At 38.4% G+C, this 16,424-nt stretch overlaps 1 protein-coding gene across 8 annotated transcripts in view; it reads right to left on the bottom strand.

Annotated features, from left to right (window-relative positions):
• SLC10A7 (solute carrier family 10 member 7) overlaps positions 1 to 16,424 on the bottom strand; it is a 154,885-nt gene that overhangs the window by 99,748 nt on the left and 38,713 nt on the right. For 7 of the 8 annotated variants that reach the window (XR_012995221.1, XM_076337103.1, XM_076337104.1 and 4 more), the window contains one exon: positions 3,546 to 3,584. Coding sequence is in view for 5 of the 8 variants with exons in the window: in XM_076337103.1 (XP_076193218.1) it covers positions 3,546 to 3,584 (39 nt within the window). In the remaining 3 variants the exon portion in view is untranslated. Of the gene's footprint in view, positions 1 to 3,544; positions 3,585 to 8,917; positions 9,021 to 16,424 lie in introns of those variants that run through there. The other variant, XR_012995222.1, reaches the window with a different exon arrangement.

Here is a 16,424-nt window from a genome sequence, read left to right as displayed (position 1 = left end):
AAGAATCTCAGACCCATACTTAACATATCAGACAATTTCTTTAGCCTTTAGGTGCAAAAGTATCCTATCCTACAAGTGGAAGCAGCTACCTCAGTGCTTTCTGTCTCAGCAGATCTTAGCATGTATTTGCATGCTTTACAGTAGCAACCTTGCTGATAACCAACCACCCAGTATTAGTAAAACGCTATCAGATTTTATTAAAAACCCATTAAGAGGAAAAACTGAAATCACTTATTATGTTCCACAATTATTGTAAACCAAACTGTTTAAACGAGGGGAGGAGATAATGACATTATCCACCCAACTCAAAGCAATCCTCTGTGGTATGATTCTAAATGTTCTCTTGGCTGAAATTTATGTAAATTGAATTCATCTATCGTTAGTTATTACTAATCTAGCTACATAAAAACACTCTTCTGTAACAATTAGTTCTTTGAAATACTATGTTTTAATTAGACCTGGGACATTATTAACTAAGTGTAAATATGTACAGTATCTCCATGCATTGTTTTGCCTGCATATTTATAGGAATACGGGCTTTGGTAGAGTTTAAAAGGAATTACTTTGCGGTTGGTTGGTAGTTTTTTTAAATCTCCTTACCAGTGAAAACACCTCCAAATGCTTAATCTAAGTGTATTTCTGCTCATCAAGACATATTTGGTATTTCTACATTTTGTGTTATCACGTGTTCCTTTTCATCTGAATAAGCTCATCTCAGTATCATTCTAACATTATGCTGAGTCTTTTCCTGCAGACATTTTGTTCCACAGTTTATTTTAATTTAACTTTTCAAGGACCATTTCCTAGTCTTAAGGGAAAAAAAAAAAAGAAAAAAGAAAAAAAAAGAAGGAAAAAAGACTTAAAAGCATAGCACATCTTTTAGCCCTTTTAAATCAGCTTGCTTCACAGTATCATACACAGGCACTGGCCCACAGGGCATAGTCTGAGAACAGACAACATACTGTCCTCCTGGCTTCGTCAGGGCTACACCCAAGTGCAGCAACCCACCCATGTGCTACACATTGTAAGACAAGGAACATAAGAAAAATTGCAGCCTCTCCAATGGTCAGATCCTTCCAAATTATCTCCAGGACATGTATATGGTTATGGTCACATAGGTATATAACTACATCTAAGCCCATCCACAGACAGCACATCATCAGACACTAATAAGAAAAATGCAAATGTGATTTAGATTCATCATGAATTAAAGATATAGGAAATAGGATCTCCACCTATAGCCAAGCCAGTAAGGTAGGCACCATTATAAACTGATGGATTTCCAAAAACACCACCAGGACCTTCCATTATCTTCTCAGAAACAGGCTAATTATTTTCATATTTTATAGAACAGTTTTGACTTCAAACAAGAGTGTATGTGTATATATTTAATGCTTCACCAGTTGTTCACAGAAAACTTACAAAGTAAGTGACCACATACTAGTGACATTCAGGAGCCACCCAGTTAAAGGCCATGGAGACCTACAGCACTGTGAAACTGGTAAACAACTCTGACTGCTTATTACAGTCCCTGGCTTACTACCACCCCATTGCATTTTCAGTCATAAGGTTCATCCCATCAACTGCGTAACTGGAAAAGTCTGTAAGAGCAAAGCTTTCAGTAAACATATTTGTGATTTATTTTGTCATACATACATATTCCCTACATAATCATGATTTCAAACTAGGATACCACAATAAGTGTCTAAGTGTTTGTATGTATTTGTGACATAATAGTGGCCACTTTCTTCATAATTTTATTTTTTAAAAAATCAGTAATTAGAAAAAAAATCAACTGGTGTTGTGGTTTGATTCTAGCTGATCTTTAATATTTTTGAAAAGTCTTTCCAGAGAATTTTTTTTACAAGAATGTTTACTGCAACGCTGCTCCAAGATTTCAAAAAAAATATGAAGTGAATAAAAAGTGAAATGAGGTAATTATATGTAAATGGAACTTTCCAATGATCAGTCCATGAAACTAAGACCACAACCAGGAGTATTACATGAACACACAAACTAGCTCAGCTTCTTTAACTGAGATTTCTTCAGAGCGCCACAAACAAGGTTCTAGAAATTAAAATGTGTTTGTGTTGCTTTACTAGGAGCCAGCATTGTAGTCAGATGCTCTGGGGCCTAAATTCCTATTTGAAGTCAAAAGACATTCTCCTAATGACAGCTGAACCGAGGCCTTTGGGTATTCAAGGAAACCTCCTCAACTGAAAGCTAGGGACAGCAGAGAAACCGGAGCTTGTGCCAAGCAGCGAGAGAAATGCCACGCGCATACATAGACTTAAAAGTTGCTCTAACACTGGGATTCCACAGTTTGAGGCAGAAAGTACCTTCTTCCCATTGGAGGAGAACATGATAGGTGACAAAAAGGAACAAATATTTGGGAATTGATATTTTAAAAATGTGAATGGTCATCTATACCCATAAAACTGACATCTACCCTCCTAACTTTAACCTGGTCCCTCAAAAAAGCAGCAGCACAATGCCATGCAACTTTCTTCAAAATGCCACGCAACTTTCTCTCTTGGCAGTACAGCTTTACATACTTAAACTCCCAAACTCCGGCTTTTCATAAAACAATTATGCATAAAGTGAGTTATTTCCTGCTTGCAGTTTTGATTTTAATTTCCTAATTTGAATTCTTTTGTCATTCATTCATTTTATACATCATAGTCTTCCTAATGGGGACGCAAGATTAGAATCGCAAACGCACACTTCTAAACATGCACAAATTTTAGTAAAGAAGAACAAATTCAATTATTAGCTGCCTAAATAAATAAAACATCAGTTACAGTAGCTTGCCTACATATAAAGTAATTTGTATTTAATATTCATTAATGTCTTTCTAAACAACATATCAATAAGAGAAATCTATTCTTCCTTTCATTATAAATATATTTATTTAGTGTTCTTTACGGTGTCCTTTCTGAATCTTTGTAGACCACCAGGCCCACAAATACTGTTTTAGCTTTTTACAGAAACTGTTATATTTCCAGCTGGATTGATTGCTTTCCCATACCTAGCTATTTTAGTGTGTTCCTCAGAGACATTGAGTGGCTTCACTGACAGTGAAATATGCTAAACAAATGACATGTCACTGAGTAAATAAGCATCTACTCTCTGATCAGCTGGGTCATGTTTTCTTTTCAAAATCCATGGCCTCTTGATAGAAAATAATGAGTATTTGATGGGCCTTATTAGAAAAATCAATATATTGATGCCCATGTCTGAAACATCTGCATAATAATAGATTCTGTTAACCCATTAAGGAGAAAATTAAGATGTGTTTACACATTATTAATTTACCATGAGCAGAGACAATTTATTCACTACTCTTGAGAAGAGTTTAGCAAAGAGAAAAGAAATTGTAATATCTGTATTTAATGGCTTGGTGACATAAATTGAAAGACGATTGAGATTTTTGCCAGCTAAATGGCAGAATTCCACCAACACTAATGTGAAAGATACAAACACACCGATGATACTGTTAAAAATAAGACTATTAAAGCACTTGCTATAAATAATGCATTACTTACCAAAAAACTTCCAAAAGCAGAATTAAATATAGCAGCTGCCTGAAGAGAGAAAAAGATAAATATCACCAATGGTAAAATAGCTATAGTACAAGAACAAAATGTTATTCCCCCGCCCAACAAGCTATTAGATTCTCCAAATGCACACATACACAGAGACCATTAGGCAGTTAGCCACTGCTTAAAAAATTGCCAGTGGCCTGTAACTTATGAAGACTGATAGGTTCTAGTTTATGCATTCATAAATAATGTGCTGAAACGGACAAAAGCAGGAGGAGAAGAAAATCCTTGCCGGTAGACTTAAGAGGAATATCCACAAAAACTAGGAATATTACACAGAAGCTTGGTCTCACTGCTTTTGTTCTAATTTGCCAGAAACATTTTTACATATTGACCTATTAATTAAAATAAATATAATCTGATTTAACTAAAACATTGCATTTTCACAGACTTTTAACAATTTTTAATGGAATATTAATCAGGCAAGCAAACTGATTTAATTGTTCATCATAATAAAGCATTGACAAATTCAGAAGTATCTGTAGTTTGACCAACAAATTTAAAATAGGAACAACAAAAAGCCAACAAAATCACCCCACAATAACCCCACACTTCTGAGGCCAAAATATCTAATCGTTACTTTTTACACCATAGTCTTTTAAAATAAGAAAATAAACAATTTTGATAATGACTTTAAAAGTGTTTGTGCTTACCTAAATATCCAGGACATATAAGGTAGCAGTATTATTTCTTAACATTAACTCATTAAATGCCAGGAAGTTAAAACTTGAGTCTTGAATAGCTTTCCCCAATTACCAAGAAAGAACAGAAACTCTTGTATGGCGGCCAGTCTGACGATGAAAAGCTACACAGCAAAGGTAAGAGGAAAGGGAGGAGGGATATCTACCATTTACATGAAGATTTAGAGCAGAGCCAAATTAATCACCCTGGACACTTCCAGCCACAGATTAATAACAAGTGGATGCTAGCAAGTTTAGCAAGTTTGAATAAAGTCCAAAATCAGGGTAGGAGCTGTAGCTGAACCTGCCTTCTGCTCCATAAGAGGATGCAATGAAAATGAATGGGTAATGAGATCCTTGGCTCTAGAGAGCTTAGCTTTCTTATTCAAGTTCATAATTAATTCAAAGCTTTGATAATTTCATTAGAATCCTCCTCTGCTGGCCCTATCAATAAAAGATGGCACTGGACCGCAGCTCCTCAGTGGCCCAAATACAAAAAACAAATGCAGACTGGGAAACCTTTGCCGACTTGCTTACTAACAGGGACAATGGCATATGGCACTCCATGTTGCGGAGGGAGCATCTGAATAGATACAGCTAAATAAAACATTATAGTTGACAGTTGTAAACTACAGTAACATATTTTAACACCTCTTCCTCATCAGCATTCCTTTTTGGAACATAAAAAAAGAGGCACAAGTCCAAACAGCTCCTCTTGCCAGAGATCACAGCTGAAAGCAAGAGCGAGTACTACTTAAAACAATTCTTCAACAAGTGTGAATTAAATCAGGATTTTCTACTTGTATTTGAAGCTGTGCAGCTGATTCTCTTGCCACATGGAAGTGAGACACATTACACCCATGCACACAAACCTACTGCAAGGGATCAGTTTCAATACAGGAGATGTCCTTGTAGGTATCTTTTGTTAATATATCCCTCTTAAGGCTCCTATTATCATTATATTAAAATACCCATCAGGTTTATCAAGTCTCTTTGGTATTTGTTGGACATGTGCCATTCTTTTACACAGACTGATTGTATTTGACCACTTCAATCTGATAAAGATGCAGAAAGGTCCCTTTTATTACGTCCTGCCTCTGAATCCTTGAAGGAGGGTCTAGACTTCCATTTTTAAGCACACTTAAAGATCTCTTCCTTGCAAAACAGTCTTCGCTATATAAAACAGTGTAAATAAACTGTTAAGATCTGAAAGACAGAAGCATCTGGGCTCCACTTCCACACCAGAAGGCTGGGAGGAAACTTAATGGTCCCCTCCTCCCCATGCAGATTTTGTGTGCAGAGCGACAGCTACATTTCTGTCTGCTACAAAGAACTGTAGCGCTCACTCTCTTCAGGAAAGCTGGTGAAATCCACATAAAATGGATAGAGAGCATAAAAACTAGCCCTTCCCTCCCTAACATGCTAAACTTACCTCCCTGTCTCAAAAATACCTAGTCCTACCAGAAGTTGGGTTCAGGCCACGCTCTGCTCACAGTGCAGGTGAGCCTGCCAGACCACATCTAGTGACGCAAAAGAAATAACTTTACTGCTGGACGGCCCTCAACCGTTTTCCTGGTCATTTCAACAATGCACAAAGAACAAAGTAGTAGCTTTGAAGGACACTGTGCATCTAGTTTTAGCCACATCAGTGGCTACCAATCCTGATCTGAGAATCATCTAGAGACATGAATTTTTTTTTTTACTTAAAATACGCTGCAATTCCACTTCCAGGAGAAATTCTGTACCTGGAAAGGTGGTAAGAAGAGATACTAGATGGTTCTGGTGGTATATATTTTGGCCATCAACTTCTTTTCTTTCCTACTTCCTGACCCACCAGGAAGATTTCCGCTGTTTTTTTTGTTTTGGTTTGTTTGGTTTTTTTTTTTTAAATATTCTCAAGCATATAATAGGTACTAAGACAACAATCTTAGACAAATTTTACGCTTCAGGTATTCAGCCAATCATGTGCAAAAGTCATAATTCATGACTGGTCCAGGGGTACACTAGTTTGCAATTTTTAATTCCCTTTCTCTGAAGCGTCAGAAATCATCCATGGCAGATGATTAAACACTCATTACAGGCAAAAGAAGAAAAAAAAAAAAAATCAGGAAGACCACAGATTAAGCTACAATCATTCAGATTATTTGCCTCAGTGAGGGAGGACTTACACATTGATTACTCTATTTGCAGTTTTCTTTATAAACATTTCTCCTGCAAAATAAACTTAGAAGTAAATTTTTCTCATACCCACAAACCCGGGACTTACATTTGTGATTCTGGTTCAGCTTAAACAAACTGGTAGTAAACTGAATAAACTGCTCCAATTTGTAATTAAACGTACCTAGTAGCATGACCCTGTAGAATTTAAACACTTTGTGCTTCCAACTCCCTTCTATCAAGAGGGATAATATTGCCTACATACCTCACAGAGCATTATCAAAATTAATTCATTGCTTAAAAAGCACTCTAAGATCCTTAGAGGAATGATACAAATAAACATTAGTGCTGACACACGATACAGCTAGGCTCTTCATTTTCTATTTGAAACATTTATTAGTCACTATTATTGTGTGACTTTTTTTAGCGTTCGCTCCTTTTGTGCTTCAACAGATATCAGACTTAAGCAGTCAGCTTAAATGAAACAATAAAACATGAAAACATTTAGATGTCCTTATAATACTCCAAGTTCAGATTTGCATGTGTTTGCAAACTGTTAATTGCACTTACTATTAATATGAGGGGAGAGTTCTCTATAAAATCAATGGTAAGATCCTTTCAAAAGGTAAATGCATAGCCATGTATTGAAATGCAAGGTCAGACCACATTCAAAAGCAGCAGTAGTAACAACAGACCAATTATTCAAGTTTACATCAACTCAGAGACAACAAAGACTGAAAGTCACTGCCAGTACTCTTAACAGGGCTAGTACAGAAAAGCATGTACCTCTCCACTTGAGTTTACAGTAGTACACACTAGCTCCACTAAACAACAAATTTACTTCGTATTAAGCAGGTACAATTTCAGTCAACTCAGTATGGCACTGGGCTTGAGGGAACGCTCTCTCGCTGGTCTACATTTCCAGGGAGGATCAGCTGGCCTGGAGCACTTTCAAGTGAGAAGTAACCAGCCCACCTCTGAAGGAAACCTATGTGGCAGTACTTGGCAGAAACCTTCCTCTTCCCATACCTGAGCCTAGCGCAAAGCTTCAGCCCTTCATCTCCCACCTTATCCTGGACTATAGGTACAGGAAACACTGCTAAGATTTGTAACAGTGACAGCAACAAGATCCAAGACAGTCCTCACAGCAACAAAGCTTAGTAAAGGACAGAAGAAAAAGGCAAAGCCACAACCAAGGGGCTGAGCACTTCCCCACGGTGGGTACCCAAAGGCAGCAGCAAGTACATGTGACTGGGCAGCAAATCAAACAAGCATGCTAAGGTTTCGATAGCATTAAATACAGAATACATTCTGAACTCTGTTCCATTTCCTTTTATTTTGGTATCAAACTAAACTATCTTGGAATTCATTAGACTAGGTATCTTTTGATAGTAATGTAGCAGGACTACATTAAAGAAGAGTAAAAGATATACTGGCAACATTCGGAACACCTGGGTCAAACCCCAACATTTTATCATTATCGGCAGGATTCGAATGAAATTGTTATGCACAACTCAACCGGAACTACAATTTCCTGTACTGCAGAGTCATAGGGAAACAACAGTGCCTCGTAGCTTTATATGTGGACCACATGAAAAAGGCTTTTTCGCCAATATGGATATATTTTTTTTAACACGAAAATGTTTGATTCTTGAGTGTCATTTGGCAGCCTTTAGGGAAGTAACCTTCCTAACTGTACCTAACCCTATGCCTACACAGGACCTGCGTCCCCCAGGCACCCCACAGCTGAGAGAGCACATGCTATGCACACTAGGACCTGTCAGGCCCTGAGTTGTCCCCACTCTGTGGAAAGGACGTTTCAGGGCCAAGGCCGCAGATGCAGAGTAATGAAACTAAACAGCCTCAAAACATCTCAGAAGGAGCGGCTTGGGCATCATACAAAGCTGCTTTGTGTATGTCTGCAATTACCTTGCGGTTAAAACCTTATCATTTTCAGACATGCACTAGTGGAATGGATATACAGCAACACACATGGCACAATGAAGAGGAGGAAAAAATTGAGAAGAGCAGAAAAGCTCCGGAGAAAGACAAGGACTCCAGCAGTACTACTGCAGTAGATGGAAGAGAACATAATGTGGTAGTATAACATTTTACAGTGTCCATGTTATTAATGCAAAATTTAATAGATCCACGTCTCCTATTTGACAGGGAGAAAGAGGAGAGAAAGAGGAGAGAAAGAGGAGAGAAAGAGGAGAGAAAGAGGAGAGAAAGAGGAGAGAAAGAGGAGAGAAAGAGGAGAGAAAGAGGAGAGAAAGAGGAGAGAAAGAGGAGAGAAAGAGGAGAGAAAGAGGAGAGAAAGAGGAGAGAAAGAGGAGAGAAAGAGGAGAGAAAGAGGAGAGAAAGAGGAGGAGAGGAAAAAAAAGTAAAAAAGAAAAAGGAAAAAAAAAAAAAAAAAAGACTGAAGAAAGTGATGGAAATGGTTTGACCAAACAGGACAGAAAAGGAAATTTTATCTACCCAAAGAGATCAGTGTAGTTCGAGAAGGTGGAGGAAGAAGGCAGGACATCAGAAGTAGCTTGAATGAGTCGGCAGAGTCCCTTTAAACAACTCCTTCAATCTCCTATTTAAAAATAAAATCTCATGTGAGTGTTACCGCAGCTCATGTCTTAACTGCTGTTTCCATTAATAAGATGTTACAGCTCTGTAGAAAGCTATTTGCCACAGCACTGTTACTGCAAACAGAATATAAATATACCTAATAAGGTTTAATCTGTGTTGCTGTTCATAACTATTCATCTGAGTTCAGACAGGAAAAAAATATATATATTCAAGTTCCTGGTTTTGAGCACTAAATTGAATCAGGTGTCCTCTTCTCTTAAGAAAATTAAGTTGCTTTTGTGCAAGAGTGTTTTAATGAGAACAGAGCCTGCCGACATTGATAAATGGGAATGACACCAGAGAGAGCATGTAAGCAGGACAATATGTGCATGTTACAGTCTTACAGGCTATTTTTCACTGACTATCCTGAATGACTTCGCTGTTTCTTAAGGGGCCTATTAATCTCAAATTTAGTTATTACACAACGTTTATTTGAACATATATTCTGTGGATGATGACAGTTAATAAAGGAAATCTTTTACAAGCTGTATTTTTACATATTGTTCCAACTGCAGCTCCCAGTCATTCTACTGTATTGATGGAATAACCTAGTTATGATGCAGCTTTAAAAAAGGCACATATATTCAGATTCTTTTCTAAGCATATGGGGACTCTTAAATAACTGTTAAAAATGCATATAAAAATCCTGCTACAGCATGACAAAAATAAAAGAGGCAGTGTTAACTGCTCAACAAAGTCTCTGGCTGCACAGTTGCCCCCTCAAAGGCAAAGCACATACCTTTTTAACACTCCAGCATCATCTCTGAGAAACAAATAGGGCCTAGATTTGACCCTTGGAGATGTATATACACTCTGTATCGAATTCAACAGAAGTTGTAGTATGCATCTTACACATGAGTTTGGCCCCATGTGTTGTATATGTCATAGGGCACCTTAACAGTGGTATTTCATTAAAAAAACAACACAAAACACCCCAAACAAAAAAAAAAAACAACCACAAAATCAACAAAAACAATACAAAACCAACCAAAAACCAGACTTTGATGATAACTAAATTTTCAGTCCAAAGAAATCTTATAAATGCGAACTGATGTTCAAAAAGTCTCTTAAAAAAAAATACTGAATTACTCAATTTTTTTAGTGGAGTGGAACTGTACACATAACCTTACCCTCTTAAAAAAAAAAAAAAAACACACACAACACCAAAACACACACACACACACAAAAACTCTACACCCACCAACCAAAAAAACCCCAGAACACTAACAGAAAGACACACCAAGATATGGAGCAGACTATCTTTTTATCCACTGCCATGTTCCCTGTGGCCCAACACAATTTGTTGACTGAAAAACATATCACCTGATCCCCAACCTGCCTCTAGAGCTGTGCTGACAATATGAAAACATTTCTTTATTTCAACAATGTTCAATAACCATCAGTTTTATGGAGATGATGCTGAAAAGGCACCAGAAAATGAAAACAGAATAGCCAATATGCTGTTTGTTCGCATTTCAGCGGGGGAACATCATCCAGAGAATGATGTCCTCTAAAACACCTCGTTGAGCCATGGATCCGAAGCTGCCCACACTACAGATTTGTTCCGGGCTGGCTGAGGTTTGTGCTGCTTCAGCCAGGCTCAGCATTCTGCCACAAGCAGTGCATGGAAACAAGCTGGAGGGCTCTGCTGGCAGAGAGTTATTGCCTCCTACCTCCTACTAGCCAACTTCTTTCTGTTGAAAAACAGTCTTTCACTCCCCCGTTTTTGTAGTTCCTCATAAGCACCACCACCTGTTGGTAATAATATTTACAAATACAAAACCATCCATCAAAAGGATGTCAAAAGGCAGGCTTTTTAGACACATTTAGTGTATTTGGTGCTCTCCATTGAAGGATTTCTCTGTTTCACCAATAGTTTCAGCAATACTGAGACAGAGAAAGAAAACTACCCCGCTTTCTTTCCTTTCGTCAGAAATGGTAACTTCTCTCTACTGTGAGCAACTGGCATGACTCAAGGGAGTTCTGGAGGGGCAGCATGGTATTTCTCCTTCAGAGGCAGTAGGAGATGAAGACTAAAAACCAGGAAAGTATATGCATTAAAGGGTTTTTCCAGAGAGTAAAACCAGAATGTAAATGATTGTTAATAATTCAAGTGGCAAACATTAAGCATTCAGATCTCAGGACCGTTTATTTGTCAGTCTGCAAATTTCCACCAATACTAATATATAGATTAGTAACAAGAAATCCATGTTGAGCAAAGATTGGAAAGCAACACTGGCCTATATGGCTGGATCATTTTACTTCAGATTACTTGTATAACCGAGCAGAATGAAAACAAAAGCCTTCATCATCAGTGTCAGAAAGATCACATGAAGGAAGCCAGGAGGGAAGAACCTCTGTCATGAGTTGGAATGTCCCTCTCCACATTGAAAGAACCAATACTTGGTCTCCTCGGGTACAGAAGAGATGAGATGCTTCATGAGACAGTGCACAGTGCCTGACTAGCCCAGGCTATCAGCTGTACAATGCTGAGTCGCTTTGTCCACGGTTTCTTTGCTTTATCCTAAATGCCACAGATCCACCCATACCAGATGCTTACGTGGCTGTGTAGCATAAAAAACTTGTGCGATGCTCACGAGGCTTACCAGGGGAAAAGGCCTATCTAAGCCCTATCCAGAAACACAAATGTAGGCAACACACGCCTTTTGCAACCTCACGTCTATCCCTTCAGGATGCCAAGGTCAAGAGAGATTTCCTCCTTCGAACAACCATGATCCGTTTCCTTTCGACAATGAGAAGGGCTGTCAGCAGAGACAGCCGCCAATACTCTCACCTCGTCCTTGTGTGAGACAGTCCTTGACCAGCCATACCCCAAGCCCAGTGGTACCCTGAGGCTGTAGCTTAATCTTCCTGTCCTCCCATCAGCTGCAGTACAAAACACAAAATCACACTCATAAGACACAGTGCCTTCCAGTGTTGGTTCCTACGTCATGCACCCCAATGGAGCAGTAACCTGAACATCTACAGTGGACTTTTGAATACCAACATGAATAAACAGAGGCAGTTTCTCTTTTTCTCTCCTCTACTTAAAAATTGTAAATGCAAATATTAAGATTAGTACCCAGTGCCAGTGTAAACACTTAAGCAAGCAGTGATTTAAAGCTGACAGACTTGTAACAACACATGCTTTCTCATACTGAGTACATATGTGCATAACTATCCGCAAACTCCATGCTCTAGCATCTGACCTACTCCTCCATGAACTTCATACAGTTCTGCCATGCCAGAAAGCTCTGGGTTCCCGGGAAGGCATATAGCCAAACTTTTTGTATGTATTTTTCCCCAAATGGAAAGCCCATTTCCATAATTTTCCTGAACACGGGGAAACAGAAGGTAACTTCCCCCTTCTACCTATGTACTGTAAAGTATAAGCCTTAGCAGCCATATATTTGACCTGTGAAACAGACCATGCTACACAATTAGAGAGCAAAAAGGAAAGAATCTACTGACACTTTGGTATGAAAACTACCCACAAACCTTATGCACATCATGTATTTGTTACTGACTCAAGGCTTATTACCTTAGCAGTGAAGACACTAGCTCTCGCACCAGAATAAATGGACTGCTGAACAATGATTTAATAAAGGAGACTCAGCTGAACAGCGGTATACAAGTAACTCTGCCAACTTGATCTTCTCTTACGGTCAAACACTTCATAACTGTATGTGACTTTCTCTCAAAAAAAAAAAAATACTGCAGAAGGTATCCTCAAAAGGATACAGAGCAATAATAACCTCCCAAACATACTTTTATTTAAGTTCACATTTTCTGAGATCTTAAGCTGTGATAAAAACACTTAAAGGTCTTGTCCCCTGATTCTCCTGGAGCCACATCATCCATAACATGATTAGAGGTCTAGTTAAACAATGCATCCCACAACTCCAAAGAGTATTACTTCCCTGCTGAAGTGAAATGAAAGCACAAGGCCACTTTTTAAAAGGTGCCCTTTGCATTAACTGTAAGGCTGTGCCTGCACCAGTATTTTTCTATAAATATCCCACTGTCATATTACTTTCTGGGCAGGTAGTAGCAGAACCAGACATTTTAACTGCTATGCCATCCAAACCAGCTCAGAACGGCATTGTTAAAGTCCCTGTCACTACCACCACTGGGAACAGCTTCACTATTTAGTAGTGCAATGCCAGGAGATGGGAAATAAAACACTAGTGCAAGGAAGGCCACAGCATGGGGAGGCTGACTGAAGTACCAGCTTTGTAAAATAAAAAGTGGCCCACTGCACAGATCCATGAACCCCGGTCTCTGGAGCTCATGTCAGAATGTGTCACAGGTCACAGTTAAAAGATATGGAGCTTTTCATCTCATCAACAAGTATCTGTCCATAAGAAGTGCAGTTACTTTTTTCCTTTTTTTTTTTTTTTTTTTAACCTAGCCCAAAGGTTAGGCTTTACTGTAAGCCAGTATTGTATGGTACTGGAAATTCCCTTTTTTATGAGCCCAGCCAAAGCTCTGCATGCTGCAACATTGTGGCAGAGGTAGAAAGAGAAGGAAAAGTAGCATACTATAAGGAAGTGACCAGCACTATAGCCACTGCCTGAAGGTAAAAAAGGAACAATCTTGATACATGCAACTGCGTTCTTTTAAATGCTGCTCGGATACTTGTGTCATCTAAATTAACAATTCATATAACTAGAAGTTACACATACACAGAGTGAGAAACTGCATAAATGTGCATCTTTACATATTACATATCCCCAAAATTTGCCCAAGGAGTTCAGCGGTGGATCAGTAACAACTGAAGCGCCAAGCTTTTTTTTTCTCTGAAAACAAATTAACTACAACATTGGTATTTACCACCACCCTTCCTTTAAAGCATGCCCAAAACGTCTTTAAATTCTAATCAGTTAGTTGCCCCCATTTTCCAACAGGACTGCTATACCCTCTAGTCCAAAGGGGGTGGGGTAGGGGAGCTAGTCTTCATTAAAGTGCAAGGATTAATACTCAAATGCCAATCAAGTCTAGGTCCTAGGTCAGAGACTTGATTTCACAACTACTTGGCCAGCAGTGGGAGTACATCATGAACTGCAAAAATGCTGAAACTGTTCTTTGGAATTTTCATTCATATATATATTTATTACATAAACATATATATAAAATACATAGTGACTCAACTAAATTAAAAATATTTTTATTAATTCCTTGAAGTAAGTTACTTTGTTCTCTAATGGGATAGAATACTATATAACCACTACTTCTCTGAAGAAAAGGTGGAGAGAAAACATTAAAACCTATGGGTTTCATGTACAGAATTCTACTCACGTTCTGTGGAGAGCAGAGGCTCACCAAGAGCTGTGCTGGGTGCGAGCCTAAGAAACGCACAAGCTTGTTTTACCACAAAAGGTCACAAACTTGCCGTCTGCGTTGAACATGCTCTTTGTGGCAGCATTCACTGAGCTTCTACAGTTTCCATTTATATCCAGAGCTGGCTGAAAACTGAAATATCCAGCATTAGGGATATTCCAGGATTTAAACATTTGCTTTAAGACTAAGTTACCCCCCCCCCTAGAATCATGACTTTTCAAACAATAATTGAAATTCTCTTCTTTAACCATTTCATTTTGGTATTTTGCTGCTTCCAGCTGAATTGCTCTGGTGCCTAGTGGAAGATGGCATCTGTCTTTCTTTGTCTCTGCACAAAGCTTTTCAGCTGGTCCACAATGCAGCACTGTTATTAAATTCTTATGATGCACTGAGAAGGTACAGCCAGGGAGATCAGTTTATCAAGAGAAATGAAAGCATGGAGCACCTAAGTTACACTGAAAAATGTGGACTACATCAAAATGATTTATTTGTAAAACTGACCCAGGTTAACCTGACCTGAAACAAAATATTTACATACAGATTTTCTTGAAAGAAAGTGGAAACATTTCTACAAAGTCTAAACTGCATACACAGGGGGAGTTAAAAAAAAAAGAATGGAAAAGTTCCCAACTCAACATGGTTTGTAGCCCAACTTCTGTACTTCTAAAGCAGTTACTAAAGAACCAGGTGCATATACAATATGAAAGAAAATAAAAATGCAATTATTGGAAAAAACTCCTTCAACTTGAAAACACTTCTTTTATAACATGTGTCTGTTTTCCAGCATTTTGTGGTTAAAACTACCTGCTCACCTTACTGATAAACTGTAGGCACAAGGCCAACGCATTCTGATTTGCCCAAAGAACTCCAAGGAGAACTTGATAAAGAAATCAATAATTTTCTGTGAAGTACAAAGGCTCCAGCAGAACACAGATACTGCTACTACCTATTCCGTGACAGTTATTCATCACGGACACCCAATGAGGCAAGGGGGGTGGAAGCAAAATTGTACTCTCATGCCATTTAAGCCCAGAACATCCTGCATCCACACAGTCAGACCAAACTAAGTTTGCAGAAGCGATCTAGATCCAGAATTCTTTTCCACCTTAAACTACTTCAATAACATAAGATGCCCTGCGATACATAAGTGAACAAGACTGCCATTCACGACTGCCAGGCCAAAAGTGCAAGAGCTGCCAACTTTCCTGCACAGCAGGAGGTCCTGATGCCAAGACAGACACACCTCCTTAATAGCAATGCAGAGTAGCAATATATGTGAACACAAGACTAAGGAACAGAATTGGGATATGCAAACAAACGTGTGAGAAGTAGAAAAAGTCAGAAGCAATCAGAAATCACATCTTACGCAAACACCAAGTACCAGCTAAATGTACAAGAAAAGCACCTCCCTTATCAAACAACTTTATATCTGACACACTAGCTGCATTTCGTAAAAAACAGCTCTCACTTTAAAAAGTTTAATTTAGGTTAACAGCTATTTCTTCGAGTAGTCTGTGATCAGCACTTTGGAGGTAAAATAGACAAATAAGTATGTTAGAAATCACATCTGGCTAGTATTTCAAGTCAAGTTTTGCCACTGATAGAGGCTTGATAATAGGTAAAGACTCTGTATACCAGGCCATATCATCATCATTGGGGGGCTGGGGAATCTGTTTATGGAACAGATTTTCATCTCTCACGTACATTCATTCTAAAATCAAGTTGCTGTTTAGTCAATTCTATTGCAGAAAAGACTTCAGAAGAATATCACAACATAGTCACCATCTCGTCGAATCAAAGTTCAATTTGCTCTAACACCATAACAAATATATTTCTGTAATCTGTATCTACCTCCTACTCTTGTATCAACAAAATTCAAGGTGATATACTTATCTACAACATATGAAAGAATCATATCACCGCTATAAGCTGTAGTGTAGCAATATAGCGGCAAAGCGTGAAACAGTAATCAAAGTCCTGAAAAATACACCATTGTCAGCATTGTACGCTGGTACCAGCGTATTAT

The sequence above is a fragment of the Aptenodytes patagonicus genome, chromosome 4 (assembly GCF_965638725.1).
Source record: "Aptenodytes patagonicus chromosome 4, bAptPat1.pri.cur, whole genome shotgun sequence".
NCBI classification, from domain to species: domain Eukaryota; kingdom Metazoa; phylum Chordata; class Aves; order Sphenisciformes; family Spheniscidae; genus Aptenodytes; species Aptenodytes patagonicus.
Note: the sequence above shows the minus strand (reverse complement) of the source record. Positions and strands in the feature narration are given on the sequence as shown.